The sequence below is a fragment of the Pongo abelii genome, chromosome 9 (assembly GCF_028885655.2).
Source record: "Pongo abelii isolate AG06213 chromosome 9, NHGRI_mPonAbe1-v2.0_pri, whole genome shotgun sequence".
NCBI classification, from domain to species: domain Eukaryota; kingdom Metazoa; phylum Chordata; class Mammalia; order Primates; family Hominidae; genus Pongo; species Pongo abelii.
This window is the reverse complement of record NC_071994.2, coordinates 80,743,121-80,764,881: the sequence shown is the minus strand read 5'-3', so window position 1 is coordinate 80,764,881 and position 21,761 is coordinate 80,743,121. Positions and strand designations below refer to the sequence as shown.

General features: G+C 44.2%; 1 protein-coding gene across 21 annotated transcripts in view; it reads left to right on the top strand.

Annotated features, from left to right (window-relative positions):
• TENM4 (teneurin transmembrane protein 4) overlaps positions 1–21,761 on the top strand; it is a 3,040,222-nt gene that overhangs the window by 2,998,196 nt on the left and 20,265 nt on the right. For all 21 annotated transcript variants that reach the window (XM_054526090.2, XM_063711315.1, XM_054526091.2 and 18 more), the window contains 2 exons: positions 13,100–13,272; positions 18,896–19,131. In XM_054526090.2, the coding sequence (XP_054382065.1) occupies positions 13,100–13,272; positions 18,896–19,131 (409 nt within the window). The remainder of the gene's footprint in view (positions 1–13,099; positions 13,273–18,895; positions 19,132–21,761) is intronic.

The following is a 21,761-nucleotide window of genomic DNA, read 5'->3' as shown; positions in this document are numbered from 1 at the left end:
TAGTGGAGAAGGCATAAGCTTTGGAGTCAGAGGAGCTGGGCATCAGTTCCCACTCTACCATGGACTTAATCCCTCTTGGCCTCAGTTTCCACATCTGTAGAATGGATACAGCGGATACCTGCCCAGCAAATCACAGGGAGATGGTGTAGATGAAAAGTACTTACCTGATGAAGTACTAGCATCTTTATATGACCACTGTCCAGAAATGTGGCAAGGGGAGAAGGAACAGGCACACGTGGATGAATTTTCCACATAATTGAAGCTCACATCTTCAAATTCCAAAAAAAACCCTTTTCATTTTAACCATTTTGCATGGGACTTTTCTTATGAAGCATATTGCATACCTCCCTTCTCAAACACACTACACAGACATAATGAAACCTTTCTTTTTCTGATTCAGGGTCATTAATAAGGAACAACAATTGCATATTATGCTGTAATATGAAGAGAGCTTTCAGGAAGTGGGGAAATGAAGATATAGACCCCTTTGCCCCTGGCTGAGGTGATTTTAAACCATTACTTTATTAGGTCCTATATCTAAAGGGTGGATTTCTCCACCTCCTCCCTCAGGGTTGCGCTGTGGTGTCACTATTTATTTCAGTCCTAGTGCCCACCTCAAGTAGCTCATTTCTGTACTCTTCATCCAGTGGAGGACTTCTTAAGAGGTGTGATCAGAGAACCAGAAGTTCAGCTTATTATAATCCTAGCAACAATTAGATATATGTATCTGGGGTGTTCCTCTAGGAGATATTTTAATGAATGGACTAACATCGCTCTTTCTACTTAGATTTTTTAAGCTGCTTTTTGAGGTCTTAGCCATGGTTCAAATGACTGAGATTGCTGAATATGTCACCATTAGATAAGCATGTGAGAGGTAGGGAAGGAACTAGCCTTGTTGAGTATTAGCTGTGGGCTAGGAGCTACACCACTGCATTTAATCCACACAACAGCTCTGAGGATGGGTGATATTATCCATTTTACGGACATAGAAACTGAGGCTCTGAAGTCTCCTTTGCCCACTGTTTGATAGTGAGACGTGGCAGAACAGGGATCGCAGTCCAAGTCTGATGCCAGAGCTTGGGCTTTCTCAGTGCTGCCCTGCTGCCCTCCCTGCATCCTACGCCCGCACCACTGCCACACTGAGTTTGTTCATTCCAAATGAACCTGACTCTTTAAAGTTTTTCTCAAGCTTGATCAAGCATCAGTTTCTAACAGTCCTAGCAGAATCCAAAGGAAAAGGATCTGTAGTTGATTTTTAAATATAATTTGAACAAACATGTCACAGCGATTTGTACAAACTTCACTGGCTAAATTCCTTTCTCCAAACAAGGACCTTGTTAATTACAAAGAAAAGACGAAGATCCAGGAAAACAGCAATTATCTTGATTAACTCATTGGAATGGAAACATGCTAAATAATTCCATTTTGCCCATTGCCCGATGGAAATCTCTTATACATTATTTAGCCAATACAGGGGTTTCTTTGTCAGAGCAAGTCTGTGCGCTCAATTAGTTCCCGAGGTCACTCCCTCAGATCCCAAACCAAATGCTCACACATCACTGCATCCGTTACGCTCCACCACCCCTGAAATCTAAAACGGTTTCCTACACTTCTACCAGGAAAGATCCCTCCCTTTCTTTCCTTGATGAAATATACAGCTATAGTTGATGTTTAGTGAAGAAGGAAAAGTTTTTACAATTGCTTTTTTATAAAATGGCGTCTGGAATTCCAAAGTCTGCACTTCATAGCAGTACCCAAGAGTGGTTATCCTTGTTAACACAAACCAGAAGTGGTAGATGAAAGTCCTAAAATAGAAAGGGAAATTAGTTTTTTTTGTTTTTGTGTTTGCTTTCTGAGATCCTACTATGTGCCAGGCTCTTTCCCATTTAATTTTCATAGCAACCTCAGATGGCAGGAATTATCGTCCACATTTTTTACATATGAAGTACAGAGAGATTAGATAATCAGCCTGAAACCACACAGTGAGTATGTAGCAGAACCAGAACACAAGTCCCTGTTCTTTCAACTGTACTGGCTAGGGTCACCTACTTTCTTTGTGACTTATCTGTACGATAGGGATGAAAATAGTTATGTATTTCATAGGAATAGTATGAGGTTCAAAATTTCAGTGAGATAAAATATGGAAAGCTCAGTGTCTGATTGATTATAAGTACTCAAATGATAGCTGCTGCAGTTGTTGTTGTTGCTGCTGCTGTTGTTGTTAATGCAAGCAATATTAGTGGCAGTACCAGTAATTGCAGAAGTGTTGTTTGGGTGTGAAAGGTATTTCCCAGGAGCAAATGCAAGTAAACTAATCAAAAGAGTAGACAAAAGTTTTAATTGAGGTAGGTAGGAATCAGAGGTCGGGTGAGAAGAGCAGAATCAAGTATGAGAGATCAAGAAATGAACTAAGAAAGAAGTCACATCCCTGAGAATATCCAAAGTCGGCTGGAAAATAACACACAGAGCCACCCAAGGCAAAATGGTCCAGCTCAGACTGAGAATGAAGCAAGGGTGCCAGACACCTATTTTCACTGGCTGCGAGCCATGCGACTCGGGGACAGGCTAGCTGGCCTCGAGACCCAAGTCTCAACCAGACAGCAATAATCCCCTGCTCTACCCCATTTCTGGGCCGTTATGAGGACTAAAAAACTAAATAAATACTAAAAGTAAAAATACCTTGCAAACTATGAGGCTCTCTAGAATTAGAGGTGTAAAGATATTTCATTATGGTGTTTCTTAACAAGGATCTAGACAGATTTTGCCAATGAACCATTGCTCTAGTGAATTTTCTACCTTTAGCTTCATGAGGCAGTTTAGTAGATTATAACCGAAATGTTCTATTTTTCTAAAAAAAAATTGCCCAGGCTTGCCTGTGACATAGGCTATTATTGAAACAAGCTGTTCGTTTATTTGTTTGTTTGGTTGGTTGGTTGGTTTGGTTTGGTTTTTGAGATGGAGTCTCGCTTTGTTGCCCAGGCTGGAGTGCAATGGTGCAATCTCGGCTCACTGCAACCTCTGCAGTTCTCCTGCCTCAGCCTCCTGAATAGCTGGGATTACAGGCATCTGCCACCACACCCGGCTAATTTTTGTATTTTTAGTAAAGATGGGGTTTCACTATATTGGCCAGGCTGGTCTCAAACTCCTGACCTCAAGTGATCCGCCCACCTAGGCCTCCCAAAGTGCTGGGATTACAGGCATGAACCACCGCACCTGGCCTGAAACAAGTTTTAAGTCAGCTTTGTCGATCCTCTTAACAGATTAAATAGTACACCTACCATAAACATCACACACTTCAGAGCACCTTGATTTACAGAGTTCACAGTTTTGGAGAATCAAGGTTACTTTCCTCCCCTCAGCCCACAGGTCTGCTGGTAGGAACCTCAAAGGAGTCTGAAAAGCAGTCCCCATCTCCCATGTGTGGCATCGTTACTCTCAGACTTAGCTCCTAGTCAGATGGCATTTGGTGGCTGAGAAAATGGCCTGATAAGTATGAGGCAGGTTCCAGAATTGACTTGCTGGATGGATATGAGCAACCCCTTTCCCTGAGTTTCATAGGGGAAGGGGCTCTGGCCTCCCAGAGTGCCCTGTGACAACTCCTATTATAATTATGCTCACCTTAACTACTGTAAGACCCTCACAAATTTGTCTTTGCATCAAGCTTAGGGTTTGCCAACTAGTTGGCTGACAAATAGTCAATATTTTATAATGACATATAAATTCAGAATGGAAGGGAAATAGAGACAGGAAGAAAAGATATGCTGTAGTGAGAAGAATGCTACATTCATGTCTGAGCACCAGCACTGCCAGTGCTCCCAATGGGACACAGAATTCAACTGACATGGGTCAAATGAAGAGATTTGTCTTCTGGTTTTTGCTTGGGGATAGGAAAGCTGGAAAGTGCATCATTCCCAACCTTATCATGAGAACAAGCCAGACAAAAGGTGAATTCGTGCGTTTCCTTGAACTTCTTCTCTTAGGTCAAATCCAAGGAGAGACAGAGTCTTGCAGAAAGAGACAAGATGTGGGCCCTGGCTTGGCTGGGGCAGATGCACCAGCCCCGGGGAGAAAGAGTTCAGCTGGGATGGCTGGTGAATTTACAAAGGCTAAGTGTGTACTGGCAAGAGAGTCTGAAGCCCTTGGAGGCTGTAGCAAGTGGGCAGGTCCGTGTCTTCTTAGGGACTTTTTTTCTCTACAAATCCCACCAGGAGTTTTCCCACAGAAAAGAGTGAGGAAGGATGTAAGAAGAAAGTGTCCCCTGTGGTAGACCTGGGGGAAGGTCACAGCAGCTGCTGAGGGAGGAGCATACACCCCTGACCACTCTACCCAGACCCTGCTCACCCCATCTTCCATCAGAAACAACACCCTTCATCTGTGGAGAGAAGGGCAGAGAACACTGTCCTGCCTAGGCACTGGGGAAAATCCTTTCAGCTGAATGAGGGAAGAAAAGAAATGGTAAAAAAAAAAAAAAAAATCCCACATACCTGAGAGTCAGAACCCTAGCGAAGGGTTTGCCACCACCATAGTTAGCTGAAAGGCTAAAAGCATCAATGAAGGGCAGAAGACTGCTGGGAGGGGGTTAGAGAGCGGCAGGAACATGGAAAGAGACCCTCTCTGAGTCAGCACAAAGGGAGGACCCAAGGGCTGAACTGTGGACCCTGAGGGAAAAAAACCCTCCGGCAAACCAGTTTCGCATCCTAAACAAAGGGAATTGCTAAGGGAATTTAAAACCTATGATGCACAGAGGTTAACCATAAACAAACTTCAAATCCTAAGTTAACCCAAACCCCCTCACAAAAGTCCTAGCAGAAGGAAACTCACACCCATTTCCAGGCATAAACCTGTCACTCAGGCTCTACCGTGCTACACAAGATGTCACGCTTTCAACTGAACGTACAAAAGGGCAAGAAAAGGCAGCACATTCCCAAGAGGCAAAGAAATCATCAGAATCACGTTCAGCTATGACACAGGTGTTGAAACTATCTGTCAGAGAATTTAAAATAGCTATAATTATTTTAAAGGCTCTAATGGAAAAGGTGAACAATGTGCAAGATCAGATGGATAATTTTAGCAGAGAGACGGAAACGAGAAGAAAGAATCAAATGGAATTGTTAGAAATGGTTATAAGGATGAGGAATGCTTTTGATGGGCTGCTCTCTCCAGAGGACACAGCATGACACAGCTGAGGAAAGAAGACGGTTAATAGAAATTACCCAAACTAAAATACAGAGAGGAAAAAAAAGAGTGGAAAATGCAGAACATGGCATTCAAGATCTGTGGGACAGCATCCAATAGTCTGATATACATGTAATTGGAATTCCAGGAGAAGAGGGAAAAAATAGGGCAGAAGAAATATTTGAGGAAATAATGGCAGAGAATTACCCATAATTAATAACGGACACCAAACCACAGATCCAAAAAGCTCAGAAAACACCAAGCAGAATAAATACATACACACACACACACACACACACACACATTTCTAGCCATATATTCAAATGGCTGAATTAAAAAAGAGAGACAGAAAACCTTAAAAGCAGCCAGGAAAAAAAAAAAAAGCATTTTATAAGAGGAACAAAGGTAAGAATTACAGCAGACTTCTCATCAGAAACTGCAAGCCAGAAGACAGAAGTGCTGAAAGAAAAAAAAAAGAAAAACTGTCCACAGCCAGGCGCGGTGGCTCACACCTGTAATCCCAGCACTTTGGGAGGCCGAGGCAGGTGGATCACCTGAGGTCAGGAGTTCGAGACCAGCCTGGCCAACATGGTGAAACCCCACCTCTACTAAAAATACAAAATTAGCTGGGCATGGTGGTGGGCACCTGTAGTCCCAGCTACTTGGGAGGCTGAGGCAGGAGAATCGCTTGAATCCAGGAGGCGGAGGTTGCAATGAACTGAGATCGTGCCATTGTACTCCAGCCTGGGCAACAAGAGTGAAACTCTGTCTCACAAAAACAAACAAACAAAAAATTGTGCACTCAGATATTATACTCAACAAAAATATCTTTCAAATGAAGACATGTTATAGAGGTATAGGCAGGGGTAAGGGAACCTAGAAAGGATGCTAATAGCCTGGGCAACATAGCAATACCCATCTCTACCAAAAAAAATTTTAATTAGCTGGATGTAGTGGCACACACCTGTAGTCCTAGCTACTCAGGAGGTTGAGGCAGGAAGAGCACTTTTCAGCCCAGGAGTTCAAGGCTGCAGTGATCGATAATCACACCACTGCACTCCAGCCTGGGCAACAGAGTGAGATCCTGTCCCTAAGCAAATTAATTAATTAACTAAAAATAAAAATAAAGGACACTGAGGCACCCAGGCACTAAAAACAGTGAATAGCCATTACCAACCCCCAGGCTGCAGAGCAAGGTGGGAAAGTTGAAGGATATCATGACTGAAGTCCAGTGGGAGCTGTAATGATGAAGGAGAAGCCCCCTGGTTGAAGCTGAAATCGTGGATCCACGCAGCCACTGTTAGAGATTCGGCACTGGAGGAAAGAAGGAGTGACGAGTGAGGAAAACCTTCTGAATTCCAGTCTCTTGCCCGTGCCTACCACGGACTTAGCTTAACCAGAAGTGAGCCAGCAAGAGTGCCCCAGTGACACAGTCTGCAGGGGTCAGCTGCTCTGGGCAGAGAGAGGACAGAGAATGGATCTGGGAGGTAGGGGGAACAGAGAATAACCAGCACAGAGACTGGCTGGCTGTGTGACATGTTAGCCATGAGTGGCCAAGCCAGGGTTCAGCCCCAGATCTGCCTGAACCCTAAGCACTTCCCACCAGAGGCACCACCTCAAGTATAGTACAGCAGAGTGGGCCAGATCTTGGGAATCCTGAGGGCTAGAATTCATTTTGGGTACTTAATTTTGTAGGAAATGGACAGCAAGTACAAAGTTTTAATGCAGAAGCCACAAAGTGCTCTGGCTCTGATCCAGTTTTGGAGTAGCTAATGATGTCGTGATGACATCTATTACAGTGACATGGGCCAGGGGAACTATTGGTGTGCCTGGGCCAGGAACCATAATTATCCACAGACAATACAGTGCCCAGTTCCCTGACATGATGATGGTGTTGTTTGAAACAGTCAGAAATGAAAGTCATACAAATCAAATCTCATTTTTTAACCAAAAAGTTAAGATCAACAAAAGTTTAGTATCAGAGGGCAATTTGGCATTTTCCTTGCCAGCCATGCATAGTAAGTGGCTCGAGATGAAGTATTGAGGGTGAAAAAGAAAGCCTTGCAGTATGTGTGAAGATATCCTTTGGCAATCCTCTTCTGAGAGCCAAGTTCACAGCAACTATATGAATCTTTTTTTTTGAGATGGAGTCTCACTCTGTCACCCAGGCTGGAGTGTGATGATGCAATCTCGGCTCACGGCAACCTCTGCCTCCCGAGTTCAATCGAATCTCCTGCCTCAGCCTCCCGAGTAGCTGGGATTACTGGCACCCAGCCACCGTGCCTAGCTAGTTTTTATATTTCTAGTAGAGACACGGTTTCACCATGTTGGCCAGGCTGGTCTCGAACTCCTGACCTCAAGTGATCCACGCCCCCCTTGGCCTCCCAAAGTGCGGGGATTACAGGCATGAGCCACTGCGCCTGGCCTATATGAATCTTTTATGTGTTTTCTTTCACTGTGCTCCAAAGATGCTTTGGATAAATGGAATGAAGAAAAATCAGTGGGAGGAAATAATGAAAAGCCAGTCATCTGGTCATCCCTATCATACCCCCCAACTGGGGGCTTGGCATCGCTGCAAAGTCAATTGCAGTGGTAGCAAGCAAAGCCTCCTGAAAATACAACAACTGCCAGTCTTCTTGACCCACTTGAGACTTGGAAAAACTATATGCCGCAGTGATGAACCCAAGGGTTTTTATTTGAAACAGCATCATTTTTATGGGAAGCTTGATGAATAAAACACATTCTTTAAGATTAGACAGACGTGACTTTGAATTTATATTCCTCTACGAGCTGTGTGATCTTAGGCAAGTTGCTTATCCTCTCTGAGCCTCCTCTTCACCATTTGTGAAATGATGATAATAATAATGCCTACATCAAAAGATGATGATGAGCATGATGCTTGGTACCTAAAAGGCACCACATGAATATTAGTGACCTTTCTCCACCTAATTTGGACAAGGAAAGGTAAAACAAATGAATTTCTTCGTTGCTCTCAGCCCATGTCTTAAATCAACAATAATATATATTATTTACTTATATATTTATTCATTAAGTAAACATGTACTGAGTACTGTCTACCTGCTGGGTGCTCCTCTGGGCACTAAGAATACAGACAAGGTCCCTGTCCTCATGGAGCTTATATTAGGAGGAGACAGACAACAAAGAACAAATAAATAATAAGTATAGTGAGGTCAATAAGAAAATATGATACAAAGGTTGGAGGGACTTATCTGTCTTAGAAGCGGTGGTCAGGGAAGACCTCACTGAAGTGATAACATTTGATCTGAAACATGAATGATGACAGGAACAAGCCACACCAACACTGGAGGGAAGAGCATTCCCGCAGAGGGAACAGGAAGCATGAGCACCCCAGCATGCACTGACTTTGGCATGTTTGGGGACCAGAAGCAGATACAGAGAGAAGAAGGACGTGCTGAGGAGTGACGTTCCAGGTGAAGTCAGAAAGAAAGGCAGGAAGGAGCCAACATTCAGCCAACATTCATTGACACAAGGAAGCACATGCTATATGCCACACACTCTAAGCTACGGGGATACAGCAGGGTCCAAATGAAGTCCCTGCCCTCAGGGAGTTGACATTCCACTGAGGGCAATCTCCTGGGCTCCTGGGGGCCCTGGGAAGAAGTTTCCCTTTCATTTCAAATAGGTTACCTCTTTTGGTCTTCATGTGTCTCTATGAAACAGGATTATTATCCCCATTTATAGAAGAGAAAACAGAGGCTCATTGAGGTTATATGATATAGCCTGCCTGAAATTGTATCATTTGTGGTGGAGACTTGATGGTTAGGAGGAACACAGAGCCAAGTGCCCGTCCTCTAGATCACATCACTGGCAAGTGTAGAGCCAGGATGCAAAGCCTAGACCATCTGGCTCCAGAGACCTTTTTAAAAAACTATTCCTTTCATTCCTCTTGGTTAGAAAGAAAGAAAATTTGCCGGTACTTTGTGGGTTCCCATAATGAAAGCTGTCACAAATGTGACTAAGCCATTGTCCAGATGCCACCTAATCATGGGGCCGGGACTTGAGGGAGCCACTTGGAGCCCAGAGAGTTCAGAGAACTGCCCCTTCCAGGTCCCTGCACTTTGTTGTGGCAGCTCTGTGGTGGAGAAGAAAGGGTTCTGTAGAGGTGGCTCACAGGGCAAAGGTGTGCGGGGCCCAGAGGACTGGCAACCCTACTTCTTCCCATCCACAGTCAGAAGGAGCAGTTCTGGTGGGATAATTACAGGTATCAATCAAGCAGCAAAGAGATCCAGGTCATTTCCCAAGCTCTGGGAGGTACTACAATGAATGAATAGGAGACAAGAAAATTTTATAAATTGGTTGCTCTATATGATGTTCATTTAATTAAGACATTCAGTCCTTCTAATGGAAAATGTGAAGAGTGGAAATTACTGTTTTTTTGACCATCTCATATAAAATGAAAACCAGATCTTGAAGGCATGGGGCCTTTTCATTGTATCTTCTTGAGGTTCAATTTAATTATGCCTTACAAGCTACCTTCAATAATAATTGCAATCGTCTGCCTTTATACAAAGCCTCTTTCTGTCTTCAAGACTAAAACTCTAGTGAGATACCTAGGGAGATTGCCAAAGTGTTATTTAGTAAGAGTTGTTTTTTCCATATTTTGGCATTCAGCAAGTGTTTATCGTGTACCTACTGTGTGTCCAGCTTGTGCCAAGTCCTGTAGGAGGGAATGTGTGAATGAATCATGGTGTCTCCTCTCCCACAAAGCAGGAAAGAGGCCTTGCACATCCAATCCTGCATTCATTTATTTGTTCAGCCAACATTCCCTGCCTGTCCTCTCTATGCCAGTTCCAATGCTGGTGAAGCAGAGATGAACTGAGAGCCAGTCCTCCAGGGTCACGCTGCTGGCAGGTGGCAGAACCCAGGTGGTGTCAATCCACAGACTTCACAGACCTGTTCTGACCTCAAGCACTCACAGTCCAAAGAGGGGGACGACTTGTACATCAACACTGCAGTGCAGGGGAGGCCTTCTAGGACAGAGCTGTGCACAGGGTATCACTGGGAGAAGGGACAGGAAAAACCAGGAAGGGCTTTAGGAGGTGGCATTTGAGCGAGGCCGTGGTAGAAGTGGTGTCAAAGTGACACGTGACTCCTGATTAACAATCTATCAATTCTTATCTGTGAAACTCCACAAATGGCTTTGCAGTGTCTTGCATGGTATAATAAAATCTTTTTCATGTGGTTAGGTCGGGAAAATAGACAGTCCAAGTGAACAGTCTTATTTTAATAAAGAGTATGTACAGGGATTACAGGTGTTCAAAGAGTCAGCCTAGAACAGCATCCCCATCCCATTAAACTGCTGGACTGAAATGGATCTTCCTGTTGATTTAAAAGATGACTCAGGATCTGACTGGATCCAGCTTAATCATGAATCACAGATACAGTTAAGATGACCAAGGCAAAACCAGTTTTGGGGGTCTTGATTTTTAGCTCGAAAACTTGGAGTACCCTAGTAATATTTTGCTGAAAATGCCTGGAAATTGTTATCTTCAACTTGCCCTATAAGTGAGACTCTCCTATGCACAGCCTGGAATTTAAGGCATCTGCCTCCCCAGATGGCCATGCTCATGAGCTCTCACATGTGATTTTACCTTGCTTGTCACACTTTTCTGATTATGAAAATAATGCATGTTTATTATTTTTAAATCATGGAAATATATATAAATAAGCAATTCAAATCACCTGTAATTCTACCTCCCAGAGATAACCACTGTCAATATTTTTGTATGTTTCCTTCCTATTCAAATGTCCAGTGTCCACAAATGGTTAAAAAGAATCCCAGCCTCTCTCAGAGTTGAAGGGAGCAGAGCTCTGAGAGGGTCTCCATGTGAGAGAAGTCTTTGGACATGCATCTCAGATCTTTACTCCAAGACACCCTTCCTAGCCGCCGTCTCTCAGAACTACTGCTCACTTAGCTCTGTGAGGCAGTCCACCCCTTTGACCACCCATTCCAGGTTTCAGCCTCCCCTAGGCCAGACTGACCTTTTCCTGGCAGAACCTGACTCCATACTAAGAAAGAGAAAGGAGAAATCATGGCAGGACATTGGTTTTTGAAGCCCCCAACCACCCACAGGAGAGCCTCTGATAGAGCCACAGCCTTGACTGCAGCCCTGCCCAGGGAGTGTATTCGAGGCCACAGCACTGCCTGCCATCCTGAAAAGGCCCCAGCTGCAGAGGCATCCAACTTCCCCAAAGGCCACCGGCCCCTCCCCCAGAATTGGTCTTAGGCCAAAAACAGGGGTGATTTATTCAGAAGACCTCTACCAATGCCTCCTCTGTGGCAGAGTGTACCAGGGACTGTTAGATTCAGTGTAGAGTGCTGTGATCTGTGCCAGGCGCAGGCACGAAAACAGTTGGCAAATGGCAGAGTCTGTAGTGCAGCACCCAAGTCTGACCTTGGGCAGAGAATTCCTGAGCAAAGGCCTGCCTAATCTCACCCACCAAGTCTCCCCGATACCATAGGAGCTGCAGACCCAGGAATCCCAGCAAGAAGCCAGGCCCAGCTGAAGGAAGAGCCTGGACAGAGCTGAACTCTCTGACCTTTCATTGCCCCATTGTGAAAACTCTCACAGGAACCCAGGGGCCAGCTTTACCCCAAAAGTAAAAACAAAACAGTTTAAAAAAAAAAAAAAAGCCAGTAGGGAGACCCGAAGTACACAGGGGCAACCGTGTCCAGGAAGTCAGTCAGGAATATTGCCATGTAGAGGAAGAACTGTGTTCCCATTCACACACAAGTGCAAAAAGGCTATTTAAGCCTGCCTTTTTACACTTCATCCTCCCCTAATTAAAAACAATAATTAAAATGTTAATAGCCCACTCCTGCCAGGGAGGAGCGCATGTGATGAATACTTGCAAATGGACGGTACAGAAATGTTCATTGAAGACAGAGAGGCAGGTGGCAGTTTGGAAGCAAATAGATCTGAGTTTGAATTTTGATTCTACCCACACTTAATTAGCTGTGTGACCTTGAGCAGGTGACTTCACTTTTCCAAGCCTCAATTTCTGATCCTCCAAAAAAGAGATAATACATACCTTTTAGACAAGGATTAAATGAGGATTACATGAAAAATGTATTAAATGAGGATTACATGAAAATGCATGAAAAGCAACTAGCACCATGCCTCGTATATTGGAGGTGTTCAATGATGGTAGGTATTTCTTTTATTATTATCAGGAGAATAGTAAAGAGAATTAAGATTCAATTATGATGCTTTAGAAAGACCATACCTGAGCAAAGCTGTGGGGGTTCTAAGAGTTGCAGTTACAAAAATGCTTAGTGCCAGATATAAAATCTAGATGGAAGGGGTTGCAAGAGGCAAGACGCCATTTATCTAGGCTAAGTCCTGGTTTGAATTCAGAATCCCCTTTTCCCAGGATGTGTAGAAACATAGGAAACCCCTGGGTAATAGCTCCCATTTCTAGTGTTTTTCAGGAAAAACCTGTATAACCGGTTCTTGCGGGTTTTGCAGAGGGTATTCAGGCATCAAGCTTGACTACATCATTTATGGGGAGTCCCCCAGTTCTAAGATTCTGGGTCAGCTGTCTCATTATGGCCACCATCATCTCTCCCCTTCACAATTGAATTCTAGTCTATAGCTGTACTCCTGGGCAGTAGGCAGGTCAGTGGTATCATCCCCACTGGGTTAGGGAAGGGAGACTCAGAGAGGTCAGTTATTTTCCTGTAGCTGGATATCAGCAGGTGGAGTTACATCCTGAAATCTATGTACCAGGTCCTGTGCAAGATATGTGGGAGCCATGGGAATGTATCCAGCCAGAAAGAAAAGCAGAGCACAGCAAAACCATGGCATGAGGTAGAATGCACCAAGTGCCAGCTAGAGCACCATTATATTTCTACTACTCAGTGCCACCCCTTGGTTTCCAGGTACGACAGCTTTGGCCGCCTGACAAATGTGACCTTCCCTACTGGCCAGGTGAGCAGTTTCCGAAGTGATACAGACAGTTCAGTGCATGTCCAGGTAGAGACCTCCAGCAAGGATGATGTCACCATAACCACCAACCTGTCTGCCTCAGGTGCCTTCTACACACTGCTGCAAGGTAAGTCAGGTGGGGGCCAGGGGACTTTGAGGCAGAGGGGTGGGAAGACCCCTTTGGAGGAGGATGGCACAAGAAATAGGCTGCTGCTGGAGCTGCCCAAAAACAGGAAAGCATTGCAACTCTCTGTATTATCACCTAATTTGCAAAATATACCAGCCTGAGTCAAGTAAATTCTCTCTCAGAAGCTTAAGAATAATATTTTATTGTCCTATCCTGTTACCAGAACAAAGGGTAGGGAATTCATTAGCTGCTAATCCAGGTGACCTCACTATTCTCCCGTCCTAATGACTCCCAGATTAACAGACACACTCACACTGGTGTAGGTGAGGACAAAGGACAAAAATAATTACGCATAATTATGAAAGGGATTTGATTATGGAGAAGTCCTTCCTGAAGCCCAGGTGAGAAGTTTTGTGCCTCTTCTAGGATTTCATAGAAAAGAGACCCTTCTTTGCATTCATCAAATCATCCTGTTATGGGTTGGTCTTTTAGCTTCAAGTAAAAAGATTTCACAGTGATGAAATCTTGCTGTTAATTATCTGCCTCAATTGTTCTCGTGGGATGTGGTGACCCAGGTGGGCTTGCAGCTTTGTGGGATTTAGTAAATTTGAAAAGAAAGAAGCCATCACCAGGGAAAGCTCTGCCTGATTCTTTCCTGCCCGCTGGATGGCTCTTTGTACTTCCAAAGGCCTTCACACAAAGCAGTGAAAGGAGCCTCAGGCTAAGAGTCAGAAGCCCAAGTTCTAGTTCTGACTCTGCCACCACATCACCCACCGTGACCCTTGGTTTCTTCTCCAGGAAAAGAAAGCAAGCTGAAGCTGTGTGGAATGGGGTGGAGCAGTGAGAAGAGCAGAGGTTCTGGGTGGACAATTTGGGGCCCTGTGCCTACCGTGCCAGTTCCCACCTGTGTGAACTGGCTGGGGTCACTCTTCTTCTCTGAGCCTTGGTCACTGGGTCTGGGAAATGGGGCTGAATTTTAACACCTGCCCCACAGGGCTGCTCAGTCGATCTCTTTAGACAATGTAGTGACTAGCATGAGCCAAGCATATACTATTGCCTGATAAGCAATACTATTGGATTCATTAAGTAATTAATTAATTAGCAAGCAGTTTAACTTACCATGAGAAAATAAATGTCTGTATATTCTTACAACCACTTTTATTCCCAAATTTAGTCCTTTGCCTTTCAAAGAGCTCCAAGAACAATAAAGGTTCTCAAAGAAAGAGAAACCACACACTGGAATTGCTTCCTCACCAAGCACCTTTAACCATGGTTTTTGAGGAAAACTCAGTGTTTTGTCTGTTCTCACACAATAGTCATCAACAGAAGACTTCTGTGACCAAATATAGGCAGAGGTGGGGTTCTCCCCACCATGAAGCAAGCGATCAGCTCTGCAGTGGACACTAGCTGGGTGTCCCTCAACTCAATTCCAACACTATCTACCTGGAGATGGACTCAAATCCCACAGGTTGAGGGCTCAGTCCCCAAAACTGCCCCCCCACCCCGCCCCATCTACCATACTTCAGACACCAGTCACAAGTCTGGGCCTCTGGAACTTCTATCTGACTGGCTTCTAGTTGAGATTTTCATGACTGCTTTTTTGGGTTCAGTTAATTTACTGGAACAGCTCACAGGACTAGAGAAATACTTACATTTACCAGTTGATCATAAAGGACGTTACCAAGGGTATAGATGAAGAGATGTGTATGACAAGATATAGGGTAAGGGGCGTGGGGCTTTCACACCCTCCCCAGGCACATCACCCTCACCCCTCCATGGACCTCCGTATGTTCAGCTCCCCAGACTCTGTCTTCTTGGGCCTTTTACGGAGGCTTCATTGGATAGGCATGAATGACAACCATGTAGAAATGTGATTGGACCCAGCAAGGCCTGTCTCTTCAGATTCTTCTTGGCCTCTCTGTGCAGCACTCATTCCTTCCTCCAGGGTATGGAGCAGGATCCCCTCTGAAATGTACGTCTTATGACCCACAGTCAGATTAGAGTCCTGCCTTGGAGAGGAGGGCAGGAGAAGGTCAGAGAGAGAGGCAGAGAGATTGTTTCCTAAGGCCTGCTTCTGAGTCCTGAAGTGCCTCAACATTAGAACAAAAGACTATGAGAAGGGGTATAGGAGTTATGAGCTGGGAACCGTGGATATATAATCATAATATCACAAGTGGGTTGGGACAGACCCCAGGGATTTATGCTCTGACTGGATTATTGCCAAGAGAAGGTACAATTTCTGAGGCAGCCAAGATCTTGCCTGACCAAGGACTGCAGGACCACCAATTACTCAGACATCTTGTCCTTCAGGCCAGTCTTGTTCCCTGTGAGTAAGAATTATCCATCCATTCCATACTGCTAAACTGGCTGTGAGTATTTTTCTCAAAGGTTCATGTGGGCTTTCTTATATTTGGGCAACTTTTTAAAATTTGAAAGTGCCACATTCCTCAGTTTTTAAATGTATCATCAATTTAATAACAACTTTTTAGGCAGAGGGAAAAAAGTCATACTGCTCAAAAGGCATACGTGGACACATTCCAGTTTCAAAAAAACATTAAAATGTGAAAAGAAAAATCACTTCTTGGAATCCAGGAAACATGGTACCTGTTTTTCCTCTTTGGTAGCTCTGCCAAGCTCTTTCCTTCTTGAGTACCAGGCTCAGATGCTCAGTTTTGCAGCTGCCTCACTAGAGTCTTTGTGAAAAGCTCTTTTGGTTTCATCTTCTGTTTAAACTGTGGGAAGTAATAAGAAGTAGCTGCTAATGAGCAGCGGCCTTGGGAAGTCACAGCCCACATTAAGTGGGATCATCTGAGATGGGCCTCTACAGATGCTGTTCCCTCCAAGTCACCATTAATGGACATATGTGGATTCAGCAAGGAGCGGCTTTAAAGGATAAATTGACACAGGCTTTTTCACTGTTCAAAGGCAGAAAAATATAGATTGTCAGTGAATAATGCATAGCAAGTTTGAAGCAGATTTTAGAATTTTTGCATGTGTGAGAGAGAAAGATGGAGAGAGGAGGGAGTGGGGGGGGGCTGTTTGATGCCATTCTAGCAGAAAAGATTCAGTGAGGGTTTCCCATGAAAACTATTGCTTAATAACTATCTTTAGTGCTTGACATAGCCTGGAACATAACTAGTTTCATCCAGCAAAAATTTACTGAGCACATATAATCCTAACGATGATGATAGCTAACATTTTTGGAGCACTTATTAACTGCAAAGCATATTTTCAGCATTTTACATTAAGCAGTACCTCATAAGGTACCTCATATAGTACCTCATATGCCTAGGAGGTAAGTATTATTGTCTCTGTTTTCTGCATGAAGGCAGTGAGAGGCACTCAGAGGTTAGGTAGCTTGCCCCAGTCACACACCTAATTGGGTGTTTGGACCCAGGCAAACAGGCTCTATAGAACCTCTTCTCTTAACTGCCAATCTAAAGACAAGGGGCCCTATTCCAGGACCATGATCAGCACTAGAGAAGTTCACCATGATATGTGTGTGTGTGTGTCTGTGTGTGTGTGTGTGTGTTTGTGAGACAGAGAGAGAGAAATGGGATGGTGGAGATAGAGGAGAGACAAGAGACACACATGACAGTGACTAGCACAGTGCCAGGCACATAAAACCAGTGACAGCTAACATTTACATAACATTATATGCCAAGTACAGTTCTCAGCTCTTCATATTCATGATCTCACTCAATCCTCAGTGCATCCTGCAAAGCAGGGTACAATTATTGTCCTAGTGTACTGATGAAGTACCAGAGGCATGGAAGGTTAAGAATTTGGCCAAGGTCTTACAGCAAGGCAGCCGCAGAGCTGGAACCTGAGCCGAAGTAGCCTGGCTCCAAAGCCAAGCTCTTAATCTCTGTGCCATAGTGCCTTTCACAGCACACGCTCAAATATTGGAGAATTTGTTCATTAACGGAGCAGTGACTCCCACACCCCTCAGCTGCAAGACCACTGAGGAGGCCCATAGAAAGGCTGAGGGGTGTACAGGACAGGGAGTCATACATTCTGGCCAGCGGAACAGGGGAAGCTTCTGGAAAGAGATGACATTTTAGCAGAGCCTGGAGGGAGTCTTAAGCCAGCACTTACTGAAGAAGGAGGCAGTGCAGAGGAAACAGCCAAGGAAAGGCCAGAGACAGGAGAGTGCAGCACAAATCCAGAGATAGTATTTTCATCTATACAAAGAAACTGTATGTGTATTTTACAGCTGAAATTTACTTTTTTCACCATAAGTTTCATTTAGTTAAAAATCTAAGTTAAAATGTTTTAAATCAAATTTAAAATTTCAAATCATATCTATATTTAAATCATTGTCGTATGCCTGTGACAATGATTTAAAATATGTTTATATTTATGTTTTTTTTTGTCATTCTGTCAGTGGTTTGTCAGAGTTATTTTTCACCTTGTTATAAAAAACATTGTTACCTTAGAGTATATCAAGAGCCTTAAAAATGTTCAACCTGCCAGGTATGGTGGCTCACACTTGTAATCCCATTGCTTTTGGAGGCTAAGGTGGAAGGATTGCTTGAGCCCAGGAGTTCAAGACCTGCCTGGTCAAATATTGAAACCTGGTCTCTACAAAATATTTTTAAAATTAGCCAGGTGTGGTGATGCATGCCTATAGTCCTAGCTACTTGGGAGGCTGAGGTTGGAGGGTTGCTTGGGCCCAGGAGTATGAGGTTACAGTGAGCTATGATCATGTTGTACTACTGCACTACAGCCTGGGCAACAGAGCAAAACTCTGTCTCCAAAAAAAAAAAAAAAAAGTTCAACCCTTTGCTCTAGTAATCCTACTTTTAGGAATCTATTTTGATTTGAAAATCTAAAATGAAGATATTGGATATTGATTTATCTAAAAAGTATTTTTGAGGTATAATTCACATAGCGTAAGATTTACTCTTTAAAAACATACAATTGAGTGGCTTTTAGTATATTTATAAAGCTGTGCAATCATCACTATGATCCAATTCTGGAACATGTTTATCACCCCAAAGAGAAATCCCATACCCATTCGCAGCTGCTCCACATTCCCTCCTGCCCCTCAGCCTTTGGCAACCACTGTCTCTAGAGATTTTTGCCTATTCTGGACATTTCATATAAGTGGAGTCAGACAATATGTAGCCTTTTACATGTGACTTCTTTTTCACTTAGAATAATGTTTAAACTAAATATATACAGTGGTACTTATAATTCTGAAAAATGAATCAAACTGAATATCTATTTGAGGCTTGGTTAAATAACTTAAAGTATTTTCATACAGTGAAATATTGTATGGTCATTAAGAAAAATGCTTATGAAAAATATTCAGTAACATGATATAATGATCAGTGAAAAACTCTATAACTTTTAAAACTCTTATCTATTTTAAACTGTAAGGGCATTTAGAAATATCCTAAAATCTACAAATATACAAAATATTTACAATGGTTTTCTTTGGATATTGAGAATCTGGATGGCCTTCTCCATGTATTTTCCTCATTTTCTTCAGTGATGATGTATTGCTTTCATAGTTAGGAAAAGCATCCTTTAAAGTCCCCTCCGCCGCCTCTGCTGTCCTCACACCTCCCTCCACCTTCGTTCCTTCTGAGCAGTCTGTGCTTGTCCTCTCCTGCAGACCAAGTCCGGAACAGCTACTACATCGGGGCCGATGGCTCCTTGCGGCTGCTGCTGGCCAACGGCATGGAGGTGGCGCTGCAGACTGAGCCCCACTTGCTGGCTGGCACCGTCAACCCCACTGTGGGCAAGAGGAATGTCACGCTGCCTATCGACAACGGCCTCAACCTGGTGGAGTGGCGGCAGCGCAAAGAGCAGGCTCGGGGCCAGGTCACTGTCTTCGGGCGCCGGCTGCGGGTGAGCGAGGCCTCTGGAGGTGGCTGCGTCCTGGGGGGAAAGGAGGAGGGTGAATCTGGAGAACTGGGCTCTGTTCTTGCATTCCCTGGGACCTCAGTTCACTCATCTCCAAAAGGGGGGAGCTAAAGCAGGGAACCACGTGTGATCAGAGACCCTTGTGTGTCTTTTTAGTTTTTACTTGTGGAAAGACTACTGCCTTTGGTGTTAGACGGGTCTGAGTTGAATTTCCAGCTTGTATTATTCCCTGAGTGAGCTTGGGCAGATCAGTAATCTTAGAACCTCAATTTCATCATCTATAAAATGGGAAGGACAAGGCCAATTTTACAAGTTGCTACAAGGATTAGAAGTAATATATTAAGCGTCTTAGAGTCTGGCTCATAGCAAGTGGTCAATAATAGCTACTCTTATTGTTATTGTTATTATTTATTACCATTATTGCTATTACTATTGCTAGCATGTCCCAAAATTCAGTTCAGCTACTTAGAACCTAAGCTACATTCTCCAAAATGACCTCACCCGAGCCATCACTGCTGGGGCTGGCATCATGTTCTGACATTCAGAGTGCTTTTGAATATGTGGATGCCCTAAGCCAGCTCCTTGTCTGCTTCACATCCCGTGTTTCTGTAGAGTACAGCCTCTGCCAGGACCTGAGTGCCCAGCTTCTTTTTCCTCCACCTTGAGAAAGGCAGGTGATGAACAGAGGGAAAGTTAATGAACTAGCCATGGCTTTCAGCACAGCACCTTGCAGACCACGGGTGCTCAGGGGATACCTGCTGAGATGAAACAAACTACAGAACTGAGCTACATGTTCCTAACATTCCAGAAGCATCCTCATAGCAACACAGCTCAGATTCTCTTAAGTCCCCTGTCCTTCAGCAAAGAAAGTTCATTGAAGCCCCTCTTTTACACATGAGACAATGGAGATCCAGAGAGGGTAAACGATTTTTCCAGAGTCTCATAGCGAGGTGGTGGTAAAGACTAGAAAATAGGCCAGGCGCAGCAGCTCATACCTGTAATCCCAGCACTTTGGGAGGCTGAGGTGGGTGGATTGCTTGAGGTCAGGAGTTCGAGACCAGCCTGACCAACATGGTGAAACTTCATCTCTACTAAAAATACAAAAAGTTAGCCAGGTATGGTGGGGGACACCAGTAATCCTAGCTACTCAGGAGGCTGAGGCAGGATAATTGCTTGAAACTGGGAGGCAGAGGTTGCGATGAGCCGAGATCGCGCCGCTGCACTCCAGCCTGGGCGACAGAGTAAGACTCTGTCTCAAAAAAAAAAAAAAAAAAAAAAAAAAAGACTAGAAAATAGGCCCACAGCAGCTACAGAAACAGTAATTGACTTATCCAATATCACACAACTGGAACCCAGAAAACCAGGCTTCGTTTGTTCCCTCAACAGCCAAGAGCTCTAGCGACTATCTACTGTAGGAAACAGCCTTGCACTAGCTCCCTGAGGAAGGCCTAGCTGTCTTTGTTCTCTGTGGCCTCACTGAGCCCCCCGTCTGAATTCGCAGACTCCTGCATGCGCCTCTGAGGCAGTGTCCTCAATGGGAAGTTTGACCTGGGTTTGATTCCTGCCTATGCCATGTGGAGCCTTGAGCGGCTCCTCTGAGCCTCAGGTGCCTCTGCAGGAACAAGATGATACACTCAACGCACCTAGCCCAGCACAGGTAGACTCCAGGTGCTCAATAAATGGCAGCAATTAGCATGATTAGGATTTCCTCTCTGCTGTGTGAACTAGACCAAAAGTTTTCCAGGCTTTAATTGGTCCCTCTCCCAACCTGAGATTGATGGTGCTCTAGTCGGGTGGCCACGTCTACGTGTCCTCCCAAATAAATGGCCACCCACAGTGGTGGCATGTGGAATTAGAATGTTAGCCGGGTGTGCCTCCCCATAATGGAGTTCATTTTTTATACAACTGGGAACTTTTTTAATAAAGAGGTGAAATAATCTCATTGCCTCCGCTGCCGAGCACAGGACGCATTAGGTGGCTCCCCAGTGAGCTGTTTAATTTTATTACTTTTGCCAAAAAGGTACAGCTCCCCTTCACTAGAGATCCTCCAGGGATAAAGGGGGGCAGCTGGCTGGGTGGCACCACCCTGAGGGGAGTCACAGGGGGACCTTCCGAAAGATACTTTAAAAAGGCCTCTGTCATTGTTGGTGGCACAGCCCCTGTATCTTCCTGTGCCCTGTCTGCAAATAACACAGCTTCAGCCTCCAGTGCCTCTGATTTTTCATGGGAATCATCTGCCACACTGTTTTTCCATCTGCAATTGTGTTTGATTACCCCAGAGAAGGTAACCTTATTATAACCAGGTCATTCACAGCTAAAGTCAGCAGGATTACTATAAATCTTTATTTTCAAGGCCTTAGAATTTGTGTGGGAGAAGGAGGAGACACACACGTCTCTCCTTCCTGGGATATGACCATGATCATTTGCTGTCATTTAATGGAAATAATTCCAACCGTCTATTCAGTACCTTCTATGTGCCTAGGACTCCACTGATTTACTAAGTAAGTTTCTTCAACCTTCACGACAACTCTTGTTATACAGAGTAAGAAACTGAGACCTGGAGAGGGGAAGGCACTTGCCCAAGGTTGATAGAAAAGTTGGTCACAAAGTTGCAG